This window comes from Hypanus sabinus, chromosome 6 (genome assembly GCF_030144855.1).
Source record: "Hypanus sabinus isolate sHypSab1 chromosome 6, sHypSab1.hap1, whole genome shotgun sequence".
Classification (NCBI taxonomy): Eukaryota; Metazoa; Chordata; class Chondrichthyes; order Myliobatiformes; family Dasyatidae; genus Hypanus; species Hypanus sabinus.
The window spans coordinates 165,212,343-165,233,497 of record NC_082711.1 but is presented as its reverse complement, the minus strand read 5'-3'; the positions used below and the strand labels follow the sequence as shown (position 1 = coordinate 165,233,497).

The 21,155-nt window shown below is 37.0% G+C and overlaps 1 protein-coding gene across 1 annotated transcript in view; it reads right to left on the bottom strand.

Moving 5' to 3' along the window:
* LOC132395212 (nuclear pore membrane glycoprotein 210-like) overlaps window positions 1-21,155 on the bottom strand; it is a 128,456-nt gene that overhangs the window by 52,434 nt on the left and 54,867 nt on the right. Inside the window, exons 11-19 of the mRNA XM_059971500.1 lie at window positions 18,952-19,074; window positions 16,992-17,147; window positions 15,795-15,993; window positions 14,448-14,593; window positions 13,706-13,924; window positions 10,659-10,832; window positions 9,286-9,478; window positions 6,645-6,742; window positions 4,027-4,134 (exon numbers count right to left, since the gene is read on the bottom strand). Of these exons, the coding sequence (XP_059827483.1) occupies window positions 4,027-4,134; window positions 6,645-6,742; window positions 9,286-9,478; window positions 10,659-10,832; window positions 13,706-13,924; window positions 14,448-14,593; window positions 15,795-15,993; window positions 16,992-17,147; window positions 18,952-19,074 (1,416 nt within the window). The remainder of the gene's footprint in view (window positions 1-4,026; window positions 4,135-6,644; window positions 6,743-9,285; window positions 9,479-10,658; window positions 10,833-13,705; window positions 13,925-14,447; window positions 14,594-15,794; window positions 15,994-16,991; window positions 17,148-18,951; window positions 19,075-21,155) is intronic.

The following is a 21,155-nucleotide window of genomic DNA, read 5'->3' as shown; positions in this document are numbered from 1 at the left end:
AGTTTGTAGATGGACCCCACTCTGATTTTCATGAACTCATGGATCCATCCAGGCATACATTACACACAATTTAGTACCAGCTTGCTTCAGCTTTGTCATGAAAACATCCGAATCACAGTTCTCATGTGATCTATAGGATAGTTTGTATGCACAGAGTTCCTCTTTGCTAAAACTCCAAATCAAATTTCCTATACCTCATGCAAAACAGACAAAAATGCTGGAGGAACTCAGCAGGCCAAATAGCATCTTTAGAAATTAATTAACAGCTGATGTTTCATGCTGAGACCCTTCTTCAGGACTGGAAAGCAAAGGACAAGCAGCCAGAATGTGGGGGGGGGGGGGGGAGTGGAGGGAAAGGGAAAGGAATACAAGCTAGGTGGCAGGTGAAACCAGGCGGATGGGGGAGGTGGGGATGATGTAAGAAGCTGGGAAGTGATAGGTGGAAAAAACAAAGGGTTGGAAGAGAAAGAATCTGATAGGAAAGGAGAGTGGACCATGGTAAAAAGGGGAGGAGGAGCACTAGGGGGATAGGCAAGTGAGGAGAAGAGAAAAGGTAAGGGGGGCAGAGTGTGGAACTGAAGAAGAGAGAAGCAGAGGGGGAGAAATTACTGGAAGTTGGCAGTATCGATGTTTACGCTATCAGGCTAATTTAAAGTAACAAAAATTATGAACTGCATTACTTGGTTATTATACACAATAAAAGAAATACAGTGAATTACTGCCAAAAATGTACTGTGAAAGCATTCTATCTATTTTAAAAATTCTTTGTCTGGGAAGTCTGCATCTCAAGGCTATTTAAGAATAGTAGGGGTACAAATTTAGAAATTGAGAAGTATATTTAAATTACTGGAAAACTATATTCAATCCAGAGCACCATCAACTTTCATATAGTGCAACAAGTGTCACATTATCCAATTCTTCTTCTATTTCTTATTTACTTATTGAGATATAGCATGGAATAGGCCCTTCTGGTCTTTTGAGCTGTGGTGCCCTGCATTACCCCCAATTTAATCCTAGCTTAATCATGGGACAATTTACAATGACCAACTAATCTACCAAACAGTATGCCTTTGGAATGAGAGGGAACCAGAGCACCCGGAGGAAACCCAAGTGGTTACAGGGAGAACATACAAACTCCTACAGGCAGCAGCAGGAATTGAATCCAGGTTGCCTGTACGGTAAAGCATTATGCTAACCACTACGTGACTGTGTTGTTCTTATGTATGAACTAAAAATTACAACTATATTCATACAATTAGAGATTATTTCAAAATCAGATTTTTGTAGCATGTTTTGAAATGTAGATTATTTGAATCTTACATAGGGCCGTGCAGCATTACTTTAAGTCTGGGTTCCCAACCTTCTTTACTCCATGGAGCCTTACCATTAACTGAGAGGTACGTGGACCCCAGGTTGGGAATCCCTGCTCTAAATAAACATATTGAATTAGGTATTAGGAGTGACAGAACTGGTCTCACACAGTCATTTGATTTTATTTTCCCCCTTTCTCTTAATATATCCAACTCCCCTTGATGCCTCCATGCTGCTTCATTCAACATTAATTTCGCTACATTTGATGTATGTTTAGTATCTGTGTGTGAATGTACACAAGCTTTTACATTATTATATTAGATAACAGCAAAGAAAGTAATTAGGCAATTTGATTTTATCTCATTAGCTCAAACTGAGAAGGAGGATTTTATGTTTAATACTTTGCCTAATTAGTTTTAAGGTGATCACCCTACGTTATTTCTGCATTCTTACTTTATCCTGTGGCAACTCCTACCAATAGCAAAACCCATGAAAATATTGGAATATTGCACAATAATATAATGAAAAACAAACTAAACAAAATTGTTTTAGTATAATGGAAGCATTTAATACCAATACAGAGAACGTGGGTCAGATTTTAAATGAATATTCATCATCCATATCCACAAAGGAGCTAAGCAATGTAATTGTACGTTTATCACTAAAAAAGGAGATTGTATTAAATGACTTGGGGGCAAAATTCTTCAGATGACTGGAGGACCGCAAGTGTGGTACTTTTCAAGCAAGACAGAAGGGAGAAGCCAAGTAACTACAAGCCAATAAATCCAATTTCAGTGATGGGGAAGTTACTGGAAAAGACCTTGTGGGGCAGAGATTAACCTATACTTGCAAAATCTTAAAAACCTCTATCAAATCATTCCTTAAACATGCTACATATCTGAGAACATACCAACATAGTTTACATAAGCTCTCAATCTATAGCCTTTGAATAGTATTCCAAAACAACCACACTTTACATTTCAGACTCCTATTCTTTCATTAATCATTTTATTTATTACGTTTTGCTCCTAGGTACATCTATGATCTGTTACATGGCTGAGTATTTTTGACTTCTGCAATTTTCTACATTCAAATAATATAAAATGTCCATTCTGGTTCAAAATAGATGCAATTAGCTTTGATGAAATATATTTGTCATTATTTCACTCTTTTAATCTATCAATACCTAGTTTTATTGTTCTTATTCATGCCTTCTACACTACAAATCTCCATATCATTACAGTATCTCCACAATACACCCTACCAAGAAAAATAAAACACAGTTACTGTTGGAGTTCTGGGGGTGAGTCTTAAATTCATGATCTTCTGATGAGATTCATACTTTTCTTATGAAGTATATTATCAATGTTACCACATTTATAACATAATGGCAAATTTAGGTCAGCTACAAGAAATTTTCAATAAGTTTACAAAATCATTGTTATATTTTTCTCATTTTGAAAACAAATAAATTTTGAATGAAGCAAACTGTAAAACAGGATTATCATAAGAGCAAACACGAGGAAATCTGCAGATGCTGGAAATTCAAACAACAACACACACAAAATGCTGGTGGAACACAGCAGGACAGGCAGCATCTATAGGGAGAAGCGCTGTCGACATTTCGGGCTGAGACCCTTCATCAGGACTAACCAAAAGGAAAGATAATAAGAGATTTGAAAGTAGTGGGGGGAGGGGGAAATGCGAAATGATAGGAGAAGACCGGAGGGGGTGGGATGAAGCTAAGAGCTGGAAAGGTGATTGGCGAAAGTGATACAGAGCTGGAAAAGGGAAAGGATCATGGGACAGGAGGCCTCAGGAGAAAGAAAGGGGGGGGGGGAGAACCAGAGGGAGATGGAGAACAGGCAAACAACTAATTATGTCAGGGATGGGGTAAGAAGGGGAGGAGGGGCATTAATGGAAGTTAGAGAAGTCAATGTTCATGCCATCAGGTTGGAGGCTACCCAGCCGGTATATAAGGTGTTGTTCCTCCAGCCTGAGTTTGGATTCATTTTGACAATAGAGGAGGCCATGGATAGACATATCAGAATGGGAATGGGACGTGGAATTAAAATGTGGCCATTGGGAGATCCTGCTTTTTCTGGCGGACCAAGCGTAGGTGTTCAGCAAAACAGTCTCCCAGAGTCTGCGTCGAGTCTCACCAATATATAAAAGGCCACATTGGGAGCACCGGACACAGTATACCACACCAGCCGACTCACAGGTGAAATGTCGCCTCACCTGGAAGGACTGTCTGGGGCCCTGAATGGTGGTGAGGGAGGAAGTGTAAGGGCAGGTGTAGCACTTGTTCCGTTTACAAGGATAAGTGCCAGGAGGGAGATCGGTGGGAAGGGATGGGGGGGACTATCATAAACCACCTTGGCTTTATCTTGTGAGTTGTTTATAGAAGGTAAATATTATCTGCCTAGTTCCATCTGGAAACATATTATGCAAATTTAGTAGAGCTCCAGACCACAGTACATTGTAAAAAAAAGTGCCATATAACAACCTTACAGTATGTCCTTACACTTCACTTTAACTTCCTTGATCATTTGCTTAGAATTAGATCACAGGTTTTTAAAGGGTGGTTAGGTGGAATTCAAATTGAATGAGATTTGAAGTTTTCTAAGACTATTTTGTGCACTGTGTCTCTAAACTCTGTTTCAGAAAAGAAATCTTGAATTATGTTCTTTAATATTTAAATGAATGTCCTACCAAAATACTAGGATGATTATATACAGTGAGGTTTCTGGGTACCAAGGACACATCATCCACCAGCAGTAAGTCAATTGTGGCTGTTACTGGCACAAACAAATCATTCACCTGCAGAAAACAAAATATATATATTTTGACAGTGAATTATATGAATTCTAAACATAAAAACATAGAAAACCTACAGCACAATACAGGCCCTTCGGCCCCCAAAGCTGTGCCAAACATGTCCTTGCCTTAGAAATTATCTAGAGTCACCCATAGCCCTCCATTTTTTAAGCTCCATGTACCTAACCAGGAGTCTCTTAAAAGATCCTATCATATCTGCCTCCACCACCATCGCTGGTAGCCCATTCCACGCACTCACCACTCCCTGCATTAAAAAATTACCCTTGACATCTCCTCTATACCTACTTCCAAGCACCTTATAACTGTGCCCTCTCATGCTACCCACTTCAGCCCTGGGAAAAAGCCTCTGACTATCCACACAATCAGTGCCTCTCATCCTCTTGTACACCTCTATCAGGTCACGTCTCATCCTCGTCACTCCAAGGAGAAAAGGCCGAGGCCAAATACATTATTAAAGTAAAACTGCATCCCTAGAAAAATTGGGTGCTAACTCGTGATGCTGGAAAACATATTGGAATTGCAATGTGTGATTAAACAGCCTCTTTTGTCTCGTCCAGGAAACATACAGTATTAATTCTTATTCCATATTATCATGATTTCAGTTACTAGTCAGCACTAATAATGCTGGTTATTACCTCAGTGTGGATCCATAGCATCTCATTTTAAAAGTAGCTAGCATAAGTTAAATCTAGCTGGTGCTGATTGAAGCCATGCTTCCAATTCTTAAAAGGGTAGAAATTTGAGTTTGCAATCAGTGATGGAAGGTATTTCATCAGGTTTTGGCAAATTGCTGAAAGATTTGGAATACTTTAATGGTCATGAATGGTCCCAACAGCAACAGAACTGAATGTCACACAGTTTTTATGATTTACAAAACTGAGATGTTCTGGCATCAAAGCTGTGTTCTGTCTAACACAAAAGGCAGGAAATCGCTAGTTCAAAAAATAAAGTGGTGGGTGCAACATTAGGAATAACAAACTAAGAAAGAAATACTGTAGCATCTCAATGACACACCTTGATAAATTAGAGAACTCATGAGGCTCAGGAGTTAAAATCTCTTAATCCTCAGTATGCAGAAGGTTAGACTATTTGGCATCTGCCTTAAATCCACCCATGATTCCACCTTAGAAATTTAAGATCGATTGTTCTATTTAGGCTGTTTTCTTTTTCTTATTGATTTTCCTCCCTCAATCACATTACATAGAACATAGAACAATACAGCACAGTACAGGCCCTTCGGCCCACAATGTTGTGCCAACCCTTAAACCTGCCTCCCATATAACCCTCCACCTTAAATTCCTCCATATACCTGAAGGCATTGACTCCAAGTTGGAGTAGTTATAACACCACATTCTCAAATGGCCTTCTCAAACAAAACACAGAATATCTGACTATAAGAATTTGACACTAGCCTAATCTGATGTACACTTACAGCTCAGGTTGCTGTTTAGCCAATAGAAGATTAATCAGGCAATATCATTTAGGAGCTGGAAGAACTCAGTGCATCAAGGAGCATCTGTGAAGGTAAAAGTGTGATCAAAGTCTTGGGTTGAGACCCTGCATCAGGATTCAGAAGGTAAAGGGGAAAAAGTCAGTATATAGAAGTGATAGGGACGATGAGGCAGAAGTTTGGTGATAGGTAGAGCTAGATTATGGGCAGAGAAAGCCAGGTTGGGCTGAAGGGTGGGTAGTGGTGGAAGAGAGTGTTGAGATATAAGCTGGAAGCTGATAAGTGGAACCAGATATTCTGCAGAACTCAACGTCCCCATTGCAGACAAAGCACATGTGCTCTACTGGATTCAAGATGGCATTGTGGACAGGTAGTTCTTTCCTTTTCCATCCCATCGCCATCAATTGACAAGACTAAATAGTTCCACCAGCAGTTTCCATTTGCCTGTCACATATTTACATCCATCTCAGTTTCTTCTCACATGACTCACCCATTTCCCTCCTTTATTTAGTTCCATTTATTACCTACAGGCCTCTAATACTACCCTGCTCCCCACCTGGTTCTATCTGACTAATATTCCTTCCCTTATGTTTCCATGTATCATCCGCTTGTTTTTGTCTCAAAACTTCCCTTCCCATCTCCTACTTAACTCCAATCACTCATCATCTGCCCACCTCCCACCTCACTTGGTTCTGCCTGTCACGACTTGTCTCAGTCATACCCCTTCTTCTAACTTCTATATACTGGCTATCTTTCCTCTACACTCTCAGTCCTGATGCAAGGCCTTAGCGGGAAATTTCAGTCATCCATCAGTCACACAAATTTAATTCAGAAAACACAATTAGTATCAGAACATGCCATAAGAGATAGAAGAAAAAGTTCATTTAAAATTCTTCCAATACATTCACAAGGTTGACAAAATAGCCCTGAACACTGAGTTTACCCAACCACTTAACTGGGAATAATTTTCTAAAGATGGACACAAGACAGAAATTTAAAGATAAATGTATCTGCACAGCTCAGATCTATATTGTTAACTTACATTGGCTATTATATCAGAATGAGACTTTTGGTAACCAACTAAATTTGCTGAAATGGACACAGTTCCTTTCCTCCTGTAGACCATAACCATTCTATGACCTGTTATTAAAACATACACACTCAGTTTTGATGGAGAATTACAGGAAAATGTTTAGTAAAGCAGAAATCTCTAACAATTTTTATAACGAAAAATAATGTACACTTCAGTTTGCTCAATTCTAGTAATTTTTTGATTCTAGATTGTGTTTTGCACTTTTTGAATATTCAGAGACCCTGCTTCAATCTTGAAATTGCTGAATTACTAGCAATAATCCAGTTTGAGGCATTCTGATAGTATTCATAATGGCTGAATAAATTTATAAAACTTTCAATTCATAAGAATAAACAGCATGTCTGTTTGCAGCATTACTTAGACACTGGCAGCAATGCTTTAATGTGGATCCTGAAACTGGAAGTTTTAAAGTTGATTCCTTCAGTTAGGAGCTTCCTTTATGCCTGACTGAGTTAACCTTCCCTTTGACAGCCTGGGACATGGTAAGATCTCTGGAACAATTCTTTCTGCATGCACAAAAATTTAGGATTAAAGGTATGTGCTGAAAAATTCAATTACAAAACACTGGTTTTTCTTCAGTGTTAAGTTAATTGAAAATCAACATTACATTGGAAGTGAAGTACAACTATGATCAGTTCCAGTATTCAGGTTTTATGCTATTCTGGAAATCTGCGCGGGAAGTTCCTGACATAGCTTTGTGTCTGATGCAATTTCTAGCTCAGGTATGTAGGGAAAACATTATTCTTTATGCAATACAGCTTTTAGACCCTTACAGAGGTACTTAGACTAAAATAAGTACGTTTAATCTTTCTAAAATTTTTCAGATTCAGATTTATTTATTACATATACATTAAAACATACATTGAAATATGCCATTTGCATTAACAACCAACTCACCTAAAGATGTGCTGGGCAGCCTGCAAATGTCACCACACATTCTGGTGCAACAAAGCATGCCTAAAATGTTTGGCAATATGACACAGAATGCAACAAAATGGAACAAAACAAGCAACAAAACAACAGCAAAATTAGCCCTCCTTCCCATCTTCCATCCACTCACACACATAGAGAGTCCTCCAACTCCAGGAGAGGGCCTTAGGCTTCAGTGATCAGGCAATGACCTCTGTACCTCCAATCTTTGGTACTGACCCGGGACTAGTCGATGACAGGACACAGTAGCTCAAACTCCGAGTGTGCCAACTAACTGGCCCTTGTCCCTCCTACTCACATGAACATTCACCAACTTGGGGCAGCTTAACAACAATGGATGCTACCTTCATCCCCAAGTCCACACCACTGGCCTTCGAGCGCAAGGCAGAGATCTTGATTTTGGATGTTCTTTGTCCCATGTTCACAAGGCTAGGCTTCGAATGCGGAACACAGAGTGAAGGCCTGACTTCTAGCTCCACCACATTCCAGGCTCAAAAACCCTAATTTGATCTCTAACTCATCTTTCTATGTTATATATATTATTCATGTTATATTATATATAATATAAAGCATCCTGTTATAATGCCTTCAAAATATCTTCTTGTGATTTTCCGCCACTAGATGTTAAGTGAAATAATCAGTGGTTCTCTGATTCCCTCTCATTTTGAATAATGATGTTATATTTGTTTTTTTCCAGGTTAATAAAATCTTTCTCAAGTACAGGGAACTTCTGAAATTAAAATCCATAATTATTTCACAGCTAATTCCTTTAAATCCTTAGGGTGAAATATATCAGGATGCAGGAATTTATCAGTTTGCAGTTTCAGCAATTTGTTCAGTACTACTTCCATGGAGACTGTAATTGTCCTAATTGTCCTGAGATCCTCCCTGTCTTTCAATTCCCAATTTTATAACTATTTCTGGAATATTACTTGGATCTTCTATGGTGAAAGCTGATGCAAAATATTGTGGATTAGATTCTGCTCAGATAAGGCCAAGAAAGAGGAACTTCATCCTCTTTTCAGCCCTCTCAACTATTCATACTACAAATCTCAAACCTCCTGAATCACCTTAAGACCCTATTATCTTTTCAATCTCCTGAAACAGTAATCCACCTGAGACCTGTCTTGTGTGGCAATGAAGTCATAATAAGAGGTCCCCAAGATAAACAGCAGTTGGTAATTCACAAGAAAATTTCCTCAATCATAAAAAGAATTTATGGTCCACGAAGATTTCAAAGTTTTCAATGATGAGCATGTACAAAAATAATGTGTTTCACTAGAGAAGATTACAGGCTACATTTGTATGTTACTATCCAACACTCACTATATTCTGCTGTCAAAGAAATCAAATTATACTCTGCAATTATCCTCCACACATTTCACTTTACTGAAGAAATCATCTTGTTTATTTTATATGTGAAAGAATTTCTGCAATTCAGGTCATAAGTTCTGTTTACTGCATTCCAATAATTCTTTTAAAATAACTTTTGTAGTCTACTTTTGAACTGCACAGTTTAAATATATTATGATATTCAAAATACATAGTTTGCACTGTGTTTCATCTGACCCAAGTCATTTATTGAAAAACAGCCTGTTATCCCACTGTGACTCTTCACAGTATATTTCTACTGTAATGTGCTTGTTCTCATTCCATGTACCATGTAGCCTCTTCTGTCCGCTCCCATCATTTCTCATAATCATTTCCATGTGTATTGTAGGATGAAGACTGCCCAGAGAGGTATTAGATGAATTCCAATTAATTAAGAGTGAGGTAAAGTTATCAAATTTCCTTCCATGTTGATCATATGCAGTCAGCTCCAAAATGGTGTTCCTGCAGAAAGAAATGGGTACCTACACAAACAGAAAGAAATGTGATCATTTACATATTAAAGCTTGAAGTTATTAAATATATTTTGACAGTATTAAATTAAACTAGTGGGGGATAAAAGTACGCTTTTCACAAAGAGTGAGAAATTGTAAAGCTAAATTATCAGATTTATATTAATTGATAGATTTTTTAAACCATAAGTGCACAGTTTTAATTTAGTAATTCTATTTTGACAGATTTTTCACTTAAGTAACAAATAATTTCATAATTTATTAAAAACAAGTACTGAAAAACAACAATGGAAATGACCTTGGCTGCATTGCACATCATTAAGTTTCAGAGGTTTATAAAATTAACTCAAATAGACTTTTTGTACTACAGCATTTCTGACTACTCTCATTCTTTCTGCGGTGATGAAAGATTATATCAGCAAGTGCTTCTGACATGCAAATGTGAATACTAAAACAAACTTTTGGAAGATCTGTTTAATATTTGGCGTCAAACCTTTCCAGTTTGCTTTAAACCTTTCCAATTTGTATCATAAATAAGGCAACAGCAAAAATACTTTATACATAGCTCTACAGAAACCAGTTAATATTAATCTAAGAAAATGTTTAAAATATTAGGACCTACAATACTTTGGGTTGATAGGCTGATTTTGTGCTCAAATTCTACATTATTGTCTAGAATTTCTCCTTTTAATTATTTCGTAACATTCTCTTTTAATTTTATTTTGGACTGCCATATTTCAACAGAAATGTGTACATTATTCCATTTTAAATCTGACAACAGTGATCACATTAACTTTTGAAAAAAATCATTCTTAAGAAATATACAGCCTTAGAACCACTAAATGTCCTTAATAAACAAACAATTTTTTTTACCAATGTAGAGGTTGCAGCTTGGGCCTCAGCAACAAAGCTAACTGAACAAGCTGGAACAATGTTGAATTATTTTACCCTGTACAAAACTGCTGAAAGGTTTGTTGCAGAGCACATCATTTGCTCCAGTTCCTGAAGCTAGAAATCTAACACTTAGCGTGCTACAACCTTAGATTTATTATAAAATGTTTGCATTACAGTGAAATATGTTCCTTACAATGATACACACTTTTTATGTACTTTAGCTAAATTTCTCACATACATAATGCAGTGTTGAAAATAAGCGTGACCTCAGCTAACAATTAGAATCTTTTAATCTTACCAATTGTTTATTATGTTGCAACAGAGGGCATGGAAGACCAAGTTCACGCAACTTGTAAACAGGAGTCAAAGTCACACTGGTGGGCACAGCACAGACAAATTTCACTTTAATGTGTTCAACAGCTGGATTAGGGTTCAGCAAGCTTGGCTGATTTCCAACTTTAAATGTCAAAAACTAAGATAGGAAAATTGAAAAGTTCATTTTAAGGATCACTTATGCTTTGAAAATTTATTTTTAAACTCCAAAATAGTAATCAGAGAAGAGGCAAAAACATCAACCAATGTACAGAGTATAATGCATGATCAAGTTACAATCCGCGTAAATCACAAAATGCCACCACTCCCTGCCTCAAGGATTAGTGACTTGATAGATTTTTGTATCAATATACCTAACAATGGATCAAAAAGCCACAAATATCATAAATGACTTTGCAATACATAGATAATGCTTAAAATATTCTGAAGGTCTGACAGTGTTTGAAACGCAAAAGACAGGCTTATACATTCAGCTATCTCTGTTGAAGATTCCAAACTATAGTTTTGAAAGTCTTTGTGAAGTTCACTCCTTCTCAAACCCTGATGATCCAACTTGCCCTTTTTGTATCACTATACTGATGTTCTTACTGACACTAGCTTCATTCATTTTCAAGCTTTATCGTAATATCATTGACTTTAACAACCACGTTTTAATAGTTCTGATTTCTTTAAACACTGTTCATCTTCAGTTCTACTTCTTAACAACACTTAAACATCTGCTTGGAAGGCAAGAGCACAATCACCTCACTACCCTCCAAGTGCATGTTCTCCTTACATACAGCATCATACTGCCATAATTAACGTTACCCACATCCTGTCCAGTTGTGACTTGTGATTGATAATACTTTATTATTTAATCTTACTGCTGTTTTCATCACTGCCATTTATCTTCTTTCATCTATTTATAATAATATTGCAACTCTCTTGAACTTATCTATTCTGGCAAAGCCATTAGACCTCTTTAAAAGTCAAGTAAGTCATCTGTGGTGTGGCCTGGTTCTCCAAATCTGGCCTTATGTTATCAAAGGTTCAAAGGTTAATTTATTACCAAAGTACATAACTCTGAAATTCTTCAATTCTCTGGATAGCCATGACACCAAGAAAGAAAAGAAAGGCAGCACGATCATCAACCTCCAAATCCCACCTCCTCACAAAAAACATGAACAAAACAGATCAGCCACATTGACCCCCAAATCCCTCCTCCCGCACAAAAAAAAATTGAGCAAAACAGATCAGATACATCAACCCTGAAATCCATCCCCTACACATAAAAAAATGAACAAAATGGAACAAGCTCTCCCCTCTCCAGTACAGAGCAACTGATCAAAAGGCAAGTAACCGACGCTCACTGTCTACACTCGCTTCGATGATTCAATCTCCTTTGTTGCTTTAATCAGCAAACAATGGAAGCTATAATTGGTGAAATCTAGCCAAATGTCAGCTTGTGCCCCATCCTGCAGCCTGCCTGCCATGAGATTCGTGCATGCTGACTCTGCCTCCTGTATTCTTCTCGGAGAGTACAGAGCATTGAAGCATCCAAACGATCTCCAATCAGCAAAACACAGGATCCAACAGTGTGCAATAACTTGAGCTTTGTCTTTTACATGCTTATTATCAGCATCAAAGCATACATTACCAAGTACTCAAAGTCACTACACTTTTGAACCAAATATCTTTAATCAAGCACAATTCAAAAATTTCCCTAAACTCATAAATGTCCTGTTACATTCGAACTCATGATCTTCCTAATCAATTATCCTCTTTGATCTGAAGGTTAACAGATTTCTTGTTCTGTTTAGGATTCTGAAATAACTAGTAGTGTGGAATTATTTCATAGAAGTCTGCACAAAACATCTCTAATCATAACAGAAAATGGAGAGACTTCCAAAAACTGGAGAATGTCATTTCTTCAAATTCTTAAGCTCCTGAATTGAACCCCTTAGTCTGTGAAGAAATTACCTTAAACCAGAATGTACCAACTAAGAAATATGTGGTTATTCTCCACAATAACATTTGAACAAATTGTATCAATTTATTCCATGTTTTTGTATGTCAAATTGAGAAAATAGTATGATTAACTAGTTTTATTCATGAAATCTTGAGGTTTCATTCTTATCTGGTAAATCAACAACTGATTTAATAATTTTTAAAAATTGGGATTTAATTCAATTAGTTGTGGTTAAATGTGAGGTTATCCACTTTGGTTGCAAGAACAGGAAAACAGATTATTATCTGAACGGTGGCCGATTAGGAAAAGGGGAGATGCAATGAGACCTGGGTGTCACTGTACACCAGTCATTGAAGGTGGGCATGCAGGTACAGCAGGCGGTGAAAAAGGCAAATGGTATGTTGGCATTCATAGCAAAAGGATTTGAGTACAGGAGCAGGGAGGTTCTACTGCAGTTGTACAAGGCCTTGGTGAGACCGCACCTAGAGTATTGTGTGCAGTTTTGGTCCCCTAATCTGAGGAAAGACATTCTTGCCACAGAGGGAATACAGAGAAGGTTCTGCAGATTGATTCCTGGGATGGCAGGACTGTCATATGAAGAAAGACTGGATCGACTAGGCTTATACTCACTGGAATTTAGAAGATTGAGGGGGGATCTTATTAAAACGTATAAAATTCTAAAGGGATTGGACAGGCTAGATGCAGGAAGATTGTTTCCGATGTTGGGGAAGTCCAGAACGAGGGGTCACAGGTTAAGGATAAAGGGGAAGCCTTTTAGGACCGAGATGAGGAAAAACTTCTTCACACAGAGAGTGGTAAATCTGTGGAATTCTCTGCCGCAGGAAACAGTTGAGGCTGGTTCATTGGTTATATTTAAGAGGAAGTTAGACATGGCCCTAGTGGCTAAAGGGATCAGGGGGTATGGAGAGAAAGCAGGTACAGGATTCTGAGTTGGATGATCAGCCATGATCATACTGAATGGGGGTGCAGGCTCGAAGGGCTGAATGGCCTACTCCTGCACCTATTTTCTATGTTTCTATGTTTCACCCTTTTCTCTTTCTTACCTGTTCTCCCAAGGATACACATATGACTCTGAACCCATGATGATTTTTCATTTTCACCAAAGGAGCTTGATGTTTGATAATTATTGTATCCTTCTTTTCACCACTCAGTTCTGTGAAGAATCCTGATGGCTCCAGTACCCAAGGTCTGGGACCTCCTTCAAATAGCATTTCTTTTGAAGAGGTTAGAGTGACCATAGCAACAGCAACTGGGTCAATAGCCTGAAGTTTAGAGGAGCAGAATAGTAAATGCCTGGGAATCATTCTCTTGAAATGAAATTCTAATTTTTAACAAAAACAAGGTAAGGGTTTTAATGTATTGGAAGCAGTTCAGAGAAGAGTCATTAGAATAACAATTGGAATGGGCAGATTCCCTTAACAGGAAACATTACTTGCATGAACTGGGCTTACATCTGCTAGAGTTTAGAAGAAATGTGAGGTAGGGAATGATGATTAGATGGAGGCAGTGGGTGTGGGTGTACTGAGACAGATAAGGTGGTTGATAAGTGGAAACAGATAAGAGAAAAATAAGAAAAATTGTAGGACAAGTGGAGCCAGGTGGAAGACAGAGGCTGAAATATGATAAATGGTACGAGCATCTGCAGTCTCTTGTCTCCATTTCACTTTAAAAGATTGGGAACCACTTGCATACATGATTCTGAGCATGATCAAGAAGCCTGTATTTCTGAAATTGTGCTGAACATCAATGTCATCATAGGTAGAATAACGTATCATAAGTGCTTACTCTAAGTCGATTGTAAGAAGCAATGGTTATGCTGCTGCTGAAATGGACCCCCAGAAATCCAGCACTTGCTGTTAGTAATGTATAACCTGGTGTCTCTGCTTGTACAATTATCCCAGTACAGTGATCCACATCTGGCTCTAAATTCCCTGGAGGGAAAAAAGTGACAAAGTTTTAGCTGGTCATAAAACTGATTTACTAGAAGAATCTAATTCTAATAAAACTATATATAATTAACTTGAAATGATTTGTTATTATATAAGACAGTGAAAATGTTGCATCGAACATCATAGTATCTAACTGTTCTAGTATCAATGTATGGTTAGTCAAGTATAAAAATGCCTTTTTTTTGTTTCAAATCCTTAATTTTTGGCACAAACTTTGTTTAAAAGTGCAAATATTTATTAATTATCTTATATAAGTTCTTCACAATAGGCATTACCTTAGTAAAAGCTGCAACCTTTTTTTAAGAAAATTAATTTGTAATGGATAATTTATGAGAAAAAAAGATAAAAGTTGAAACAAGAAATGTTATTTAAATAGGCTTCAGACACGTGTTTAAGTACTATACTGGAGGTGTGGAGAAAAGCATAAGGAAGCTCATGAAATTAATTGAGATAATGTTAGGAGGGTAGTAGGGTAATACATTACGCATTCTGTTTGACGACATATAGCTAGGAGTATCCCCCAAATTTCTTGACTAAAGGTCAGCTAATCACTATTTTAAATATCTATTAACTGAAGAAAACGAGTCACAAAGTTGATGATGACACTAAGTTAAATGATACGTAACTTAGAAAGCTGAACCAGGGCACAGCCATAGTCTAAATGTGTGATTAACAGTGTGGCAGACAGAGATCCATGTGGGGACTCACAATGAATACAAACCTAAAAATAATCAATCAGACTATTAATGATGCAACACTAGGAACTACGAAGCTGAGGAGATACAGTTGAAGAAAATTTTTATTTTGCATACTTAATTGTGCAAAACAGATCTAAAAAGAGAATCAAAGTGAAACCTCAGTAGAGAGTTACAGAACTGTACAGGATAGAAGCAGGATGAACATATCCTAATGCGTTCCTGCATTGTTCTAAACGAGCACTACAGAAGCATGACGTCATTACGTGCATATCCAAGGCTTCCCAAACACGATTCCTGACCCTTTCCAACTGAGTAAATAGTATTTTGGAACATATAAACTCATTTAATCCAGAAGTATTGAATTCTTCACTAAATGTAAAGAAAATAAGTGCTGCTGGCAAAACTTGCAGATCTTCAAAGAAATGTTTAATAAAAACAAAAAACCAGTTGCAAACCACAAAACTGAATCATGCTTTCAGATGTACCTTGAATGACTCTGAATACCCCTTGCTTGTCCATTTCTACTGCCAAGTTCATTAGTGTGCAGTCATTCACTGGAACTGTTTCCATGGCATCCATCTCCATGAGTCCATAAACCATAACAGGTAGGTAAAGAGATTGAGCAACCTCAATCTCTATTCGGGATTGGACAAAATCTATACTGACTGGTCTCAGCACATTTATCTACAATCATGCAAAATACCAAATTAATTTTTAAATCTACATTATTCATCCAAGATAATTCATTCATATGGCCCATAAAGAAAGAGTAAAAGAAAGTTAATCTCCACCATAAACACCAGACTTTGTATCTGAGATACTATATGTATACTTCTGAACACAGACAGCAGACTATCAAAAGAATCTAACATTCTTTGGAGAAATACCCAATTACCAACATGATTCATGCAGAAAGCGGCTGCTTTAAATTTTAATGAAGCACCTATCTGAAAAGAGTTTCTGCATTATGCTACAGATTGGACTTATTGTTGTGCCCATGTTAGACCCAACTTCAAAGCTATTTATAAAGATAGAGTTAAAAAAAAACAAAATCTAAATAAAAACTAATATGAGCAAGTGTTCAGAATTTTCAATGAACATTAGTTATCATCATCATCATTGTGTGCTGTGTCATATGACATGGGTGATCATGATCTTCCATCTGTTTTCAATCTGCCTGTGGGGAAGAACTGTTGTTCTTATTCTTTTCTCTATCCGTGGTCATGATTGTTCTTGCCAAATTTTTCTACAGAAGTGGTTTGCCATTGTTTTCTTCAGGGGAGTGTCTTTACAAGACAGGTGATCCCAGCCATTATCAATACTCTTCTGAGATTATGGGCCTGTCATCAGTGGACATATAACTAGGACTTGAAATATGCATCAGCTGCTCATACAATCAACCACCAATTGCTCCCATGGCATCATGTGACCCTGATTCGGACTGGAGGGGGGTGGTCTAAGCAGGTACTAGACATTGCCCAAGGTGACCTGCAGGATAGGGGAGGAAAAGAGTTCTTTACACCTCCATTGGGAGAGATATATCCCCACCCTACCACTCATGACATTACTTAACATCAACAAATATCTTCTAAATTGGTTTCACATCAATCCACAAATAAATGAACTTGGAAAACAGGATCATCAGTATTAAATAGTTAAGGAAATAATTATTTCTGACTTACTTGCATTTTGCCAAAGTGAATTGGATTTTCCACATCCCTCGCCTGTATAATGCTAAAACCTAGGTTATCACCAGTTGCTATCAAACCTCTTACAGTCACTAGAGCAACACTTTCATTACTTGATGACCATGTGAAGTTCCCACTTCCTCCATTAACCTGGTGAATACAAATGCAAGTTTAAAATACTTTAGAATACAAATTGCACTTTTTTTCTGAATGTGCATTAAATCATGCTTGTTTGCTTGAATTATTCAACAACCATTTGTAGCAAGTGAGGATTTAAGAGCACTAGACTGGGAAGAATGCAAGCATTTATAGGGCAGCATTTATATCTGGGTGGACAAGGGAATTATCAGATGTAAATACCATTTTCTGCTTGTTGCTAAATGACAAACGGTTTGAGAGAAATACTGCATAGAATGATATAGCAAAGGACATTTAACTTAATACATCTGTGTGGTTTTTTGAGACAGCTTTCTAATTTGTCCCTCTTTTCTGCTCTCTGCTTTCTGCATCTCTGCAAATTCAAATATTCTTCCAATGATCTTTCACTTGTTAATATTGATTTATTTTACCACCTTTTACATACTAAATTTTAGATCTAAACAATCCATTGCTTAAAGGATTCTAGTATCTCATCTGGTTCTTTTGACAATTTTACTAAATTTGCTTTCACTGGTTTCAGACCCCATTGCCAAAAGCAGTTTCTCCTTCTCAAGTCTATCGAAATGCTTCTGTTTTTGAACATTTGTAACAAAAGCTCCCAAAGAAGTACATTTAAAAGCTTTAAATATAAGATGCCAAAGACAAAATATGCATGTCTTTCATATTTACTGATAATATATTTAATAAAAACAATATTATAAGCCACTATGCACACATAACGAACAGTAACATTGAGTCAGCATACAGGAGGAGATAAGAGTACTTAATGACATGGTGTCCTGACAACAACTTTTCGCTCAATGTCAACAAAGCAAAAGAGCTGGTCATTGACTTCAGAAAGGGGGTGGTACACATGCTCCTATCTACATCAACGGTGTTGAGGTTGGAAGGGTTGACAGCTTCAAGTTCCAAGTTCCAACCCTAATCCAACAACATTGATGTCACAAGGAAGAAAGCTCAACTACGCCTTGTTTTCCTTAAGAGGCTAAAGAAACTTGGCATGTCCTCGTCAACCTTTACCAATTTTTATGGCGCACCACAGAAAACAGTTGACCTGGATGCATAATGGCTTGGTACGATAACTGTCTGCAGATGACTGCAAGAAACTACGGAGTTGTGGGAACTGCTCAAAACATCATAGCAGCCAGCTTCCCTTCTACGGACTCTGTCTACACTTCTTGCTGCCTCAGTAAAGCACCCAGCATAATCAAAGACCCTACCCACCCTGGATATTCTTTCTTCTCCTCTTTCCCATTGGGCAGAAGATACAAAAGCCTGAAAGGATGTATCACCAAGCTCAAGTACATCTTCTGCCATGGTGTAGTAAGATTGTTAAATGTTGCCCTTGTCCATAAGATGGGCACTTGACCTCAGAATCTACCGTTAAGACCTTGCATTTTATTGTTTATCTGTCCAGCACTTTCTCAATAGCTTTTAGAATTTATTCTGCATTGTTACTGTTTTACCTTGTTCTACCTCAATACCCTGTGTAAGGATTTGATTTCTATGAACAGAAATGAAGACAAACTTCTCACTGTATCTTGGTACACGTGACAATAAAAACCCAATAACCAATTTTCAAAGTACTTGGGGTTCAGGTCCTTTTCTTTAGGATAGGGTAGTGTATAAAAAGATCAGGTTTGATTCACTGGCTTTATATTACTCACCTCACCCACCCAAATTTGAATTATTTGAAAAATTACCCGTCTACTCAACCCATTCTGACAGAATATATACAGATTATACATGCTTTTGTAAATTAGGGAGTTATTCAGATAACTGAGTTTCATACTACCTTAATTATGTGCCGATAACTTTGAGGCTTGGGGTGCCATGGGAAGACAAGAACACCTGGCTCCAGGAAAATTGGTTTATAAATAATTACTTCTTGTTGGTTGGTAATGGGTGTAGCCGCTTTCTGTAATTATATAGAACAGACTTATAAAAGCAAAATAAATAAAAATTTTATCCTGGAACTCCAACCCTATTAAATTTTTAAGGATTTGGCAGAATCCTCTGTAGTTGGATGTACTTCTGTGAAGCAGAGCAGAAGTCAAGCAGCAACTAGGTTTCATTTGGTATATCCTGAGGCTCTGTATCTGGAATCTTCTGAAGATCTTTTGACAACTTGCTACTGTCTAAGTCCTTTCAACTATTCTTAAGCATCTCTGATAACCAGAGACATATACAATTCTAAATGCTCTTAAATAAAATACAAATTGGTTTAATTAAAGATATGAAAGTACAAGAAAGTAATTAAGAACTTTATAATAAAGTCAAATAAAGAAAAAGAATCAAACTTCTTACTAGCACTTTTTAAATCAAGGCCAGAAACTCTAATCAAAGGCATTGATTGCTACTGCTCCAGTCTAATTTGATTCAACACCACAAATTGCCATCATTTGTTTTTTAAATCAATTTTTCATTAGAAGCTCAACTGTGCAATGCCTGAGGGACAAAAATTGTTCACGTTAAATTGTGTTAACTGATTTTGCACTTCTTGAACCTGGGGTAATTAAAAGTATGTGATTAATAACAAACGGACATCTTCTTCTGCAGTCCAACTCACCAAAATTAGAACAACAAAAATATAATATCCAAAATTAGTTTCTGCCCAGATTTTTAAGTTGTGAGATCTAGATTTTGCTAATGCTGAAGACTTAAGTTCCAACTGTATTTACAGGGTTAGACATTTGTTATTGTCGTAAACAGAATGCTTCACAATTCACTGCAAAATGAACCTGAAGAGAACCAGCTGAACTGGGATCTGAGTCACCATATCTGCAGGTGGTTTTAGCAGGTTGCCCCCTCAGAATGTGGTAGCCACAAATGCAAGAAGGTGCCATGAGAATATTGAATTGATTCGTTACTCAATCAATGAGAAATTACTTTAAAAACGAAACTAGATGGGAGAAAAATGTCAATCAAAAGAGTTGGCACTAAAAATGTTTTCCATTCAGGCTTTGAGGGGAGTACCCTCTAATGAACACTTCTGACAGGAAGGATATCTATGCATAATGTAGTCACATCTCACATTCGTGACCTCTGAGAACCTGCATAAGTTCACATAAATGACTGATCTGCTCTCAGAGTTGAGTCAGGGTCACCATCAATCTCATAAAGAATTGCTTTAGGATCCTTGCTGCCAGTGCTGATAAATGTCACATATGAAACTTCATTGTTTACTGCTGCTTTAAGTAATCAGAGATATTACAAGCAGATTTGACAAATTGCTTTTAAATAGATTTATTTGTGGAAAAAATAACACATGAAATAGATATTACCCATTTATAAGAAATTAAATAAATGTGTAATAAATAGCTGCTTCGATTTTTTTTGTCTGTTAAATCAAATCTTGGTGTAGTGAGTTAACATCAATACCTATCTTAATATATTAATGCTTTCCAGCAAACATAGTAAACATAAGAAACATGAGCAGAACAACGTCATGCAGCACCCATTCCATAGACCATGGTGAACTAATCTATGACCCAACTTCACTTCCCTTCTCTAGGTCCTATGACCTACAATTCCCTGAAGTCTAAAAATCTTGCTCTAAAAAACAAAAATTAAGTATCCCCCTTCTAAGCTTTCACTACTTTGATTCCTAAAACTCTGAACTATTTTGGTTATTTCAATATGCAAAGTAATAATTATATGAATGGTAGGTATATAAAATGAGCAAGTAAGAGAAAAAAATCAGCATTAGATTAAAGCAAAATTTACAGTGGAACTGTGAAGAGAAGCATAAAAACAGTTTAGATAAAAATCTACTACATTGACTACGGTGTTGTCATGCAAAGTCTATCATCTTTAATGTGGATTGCTATGCCATTAGTAAAAATATGTAAGCAAAATACCATAAAACATCTTCTCTTAGCTATAACATGAGATAAAACAAGCCAGAAAGATCATATTAGAATAACTGCGTTGTTTTAATGACATTGATAAGTCATTTCACGTAGTGTTTTGTAGTATTTTGTTCAAGTATTTTATCCT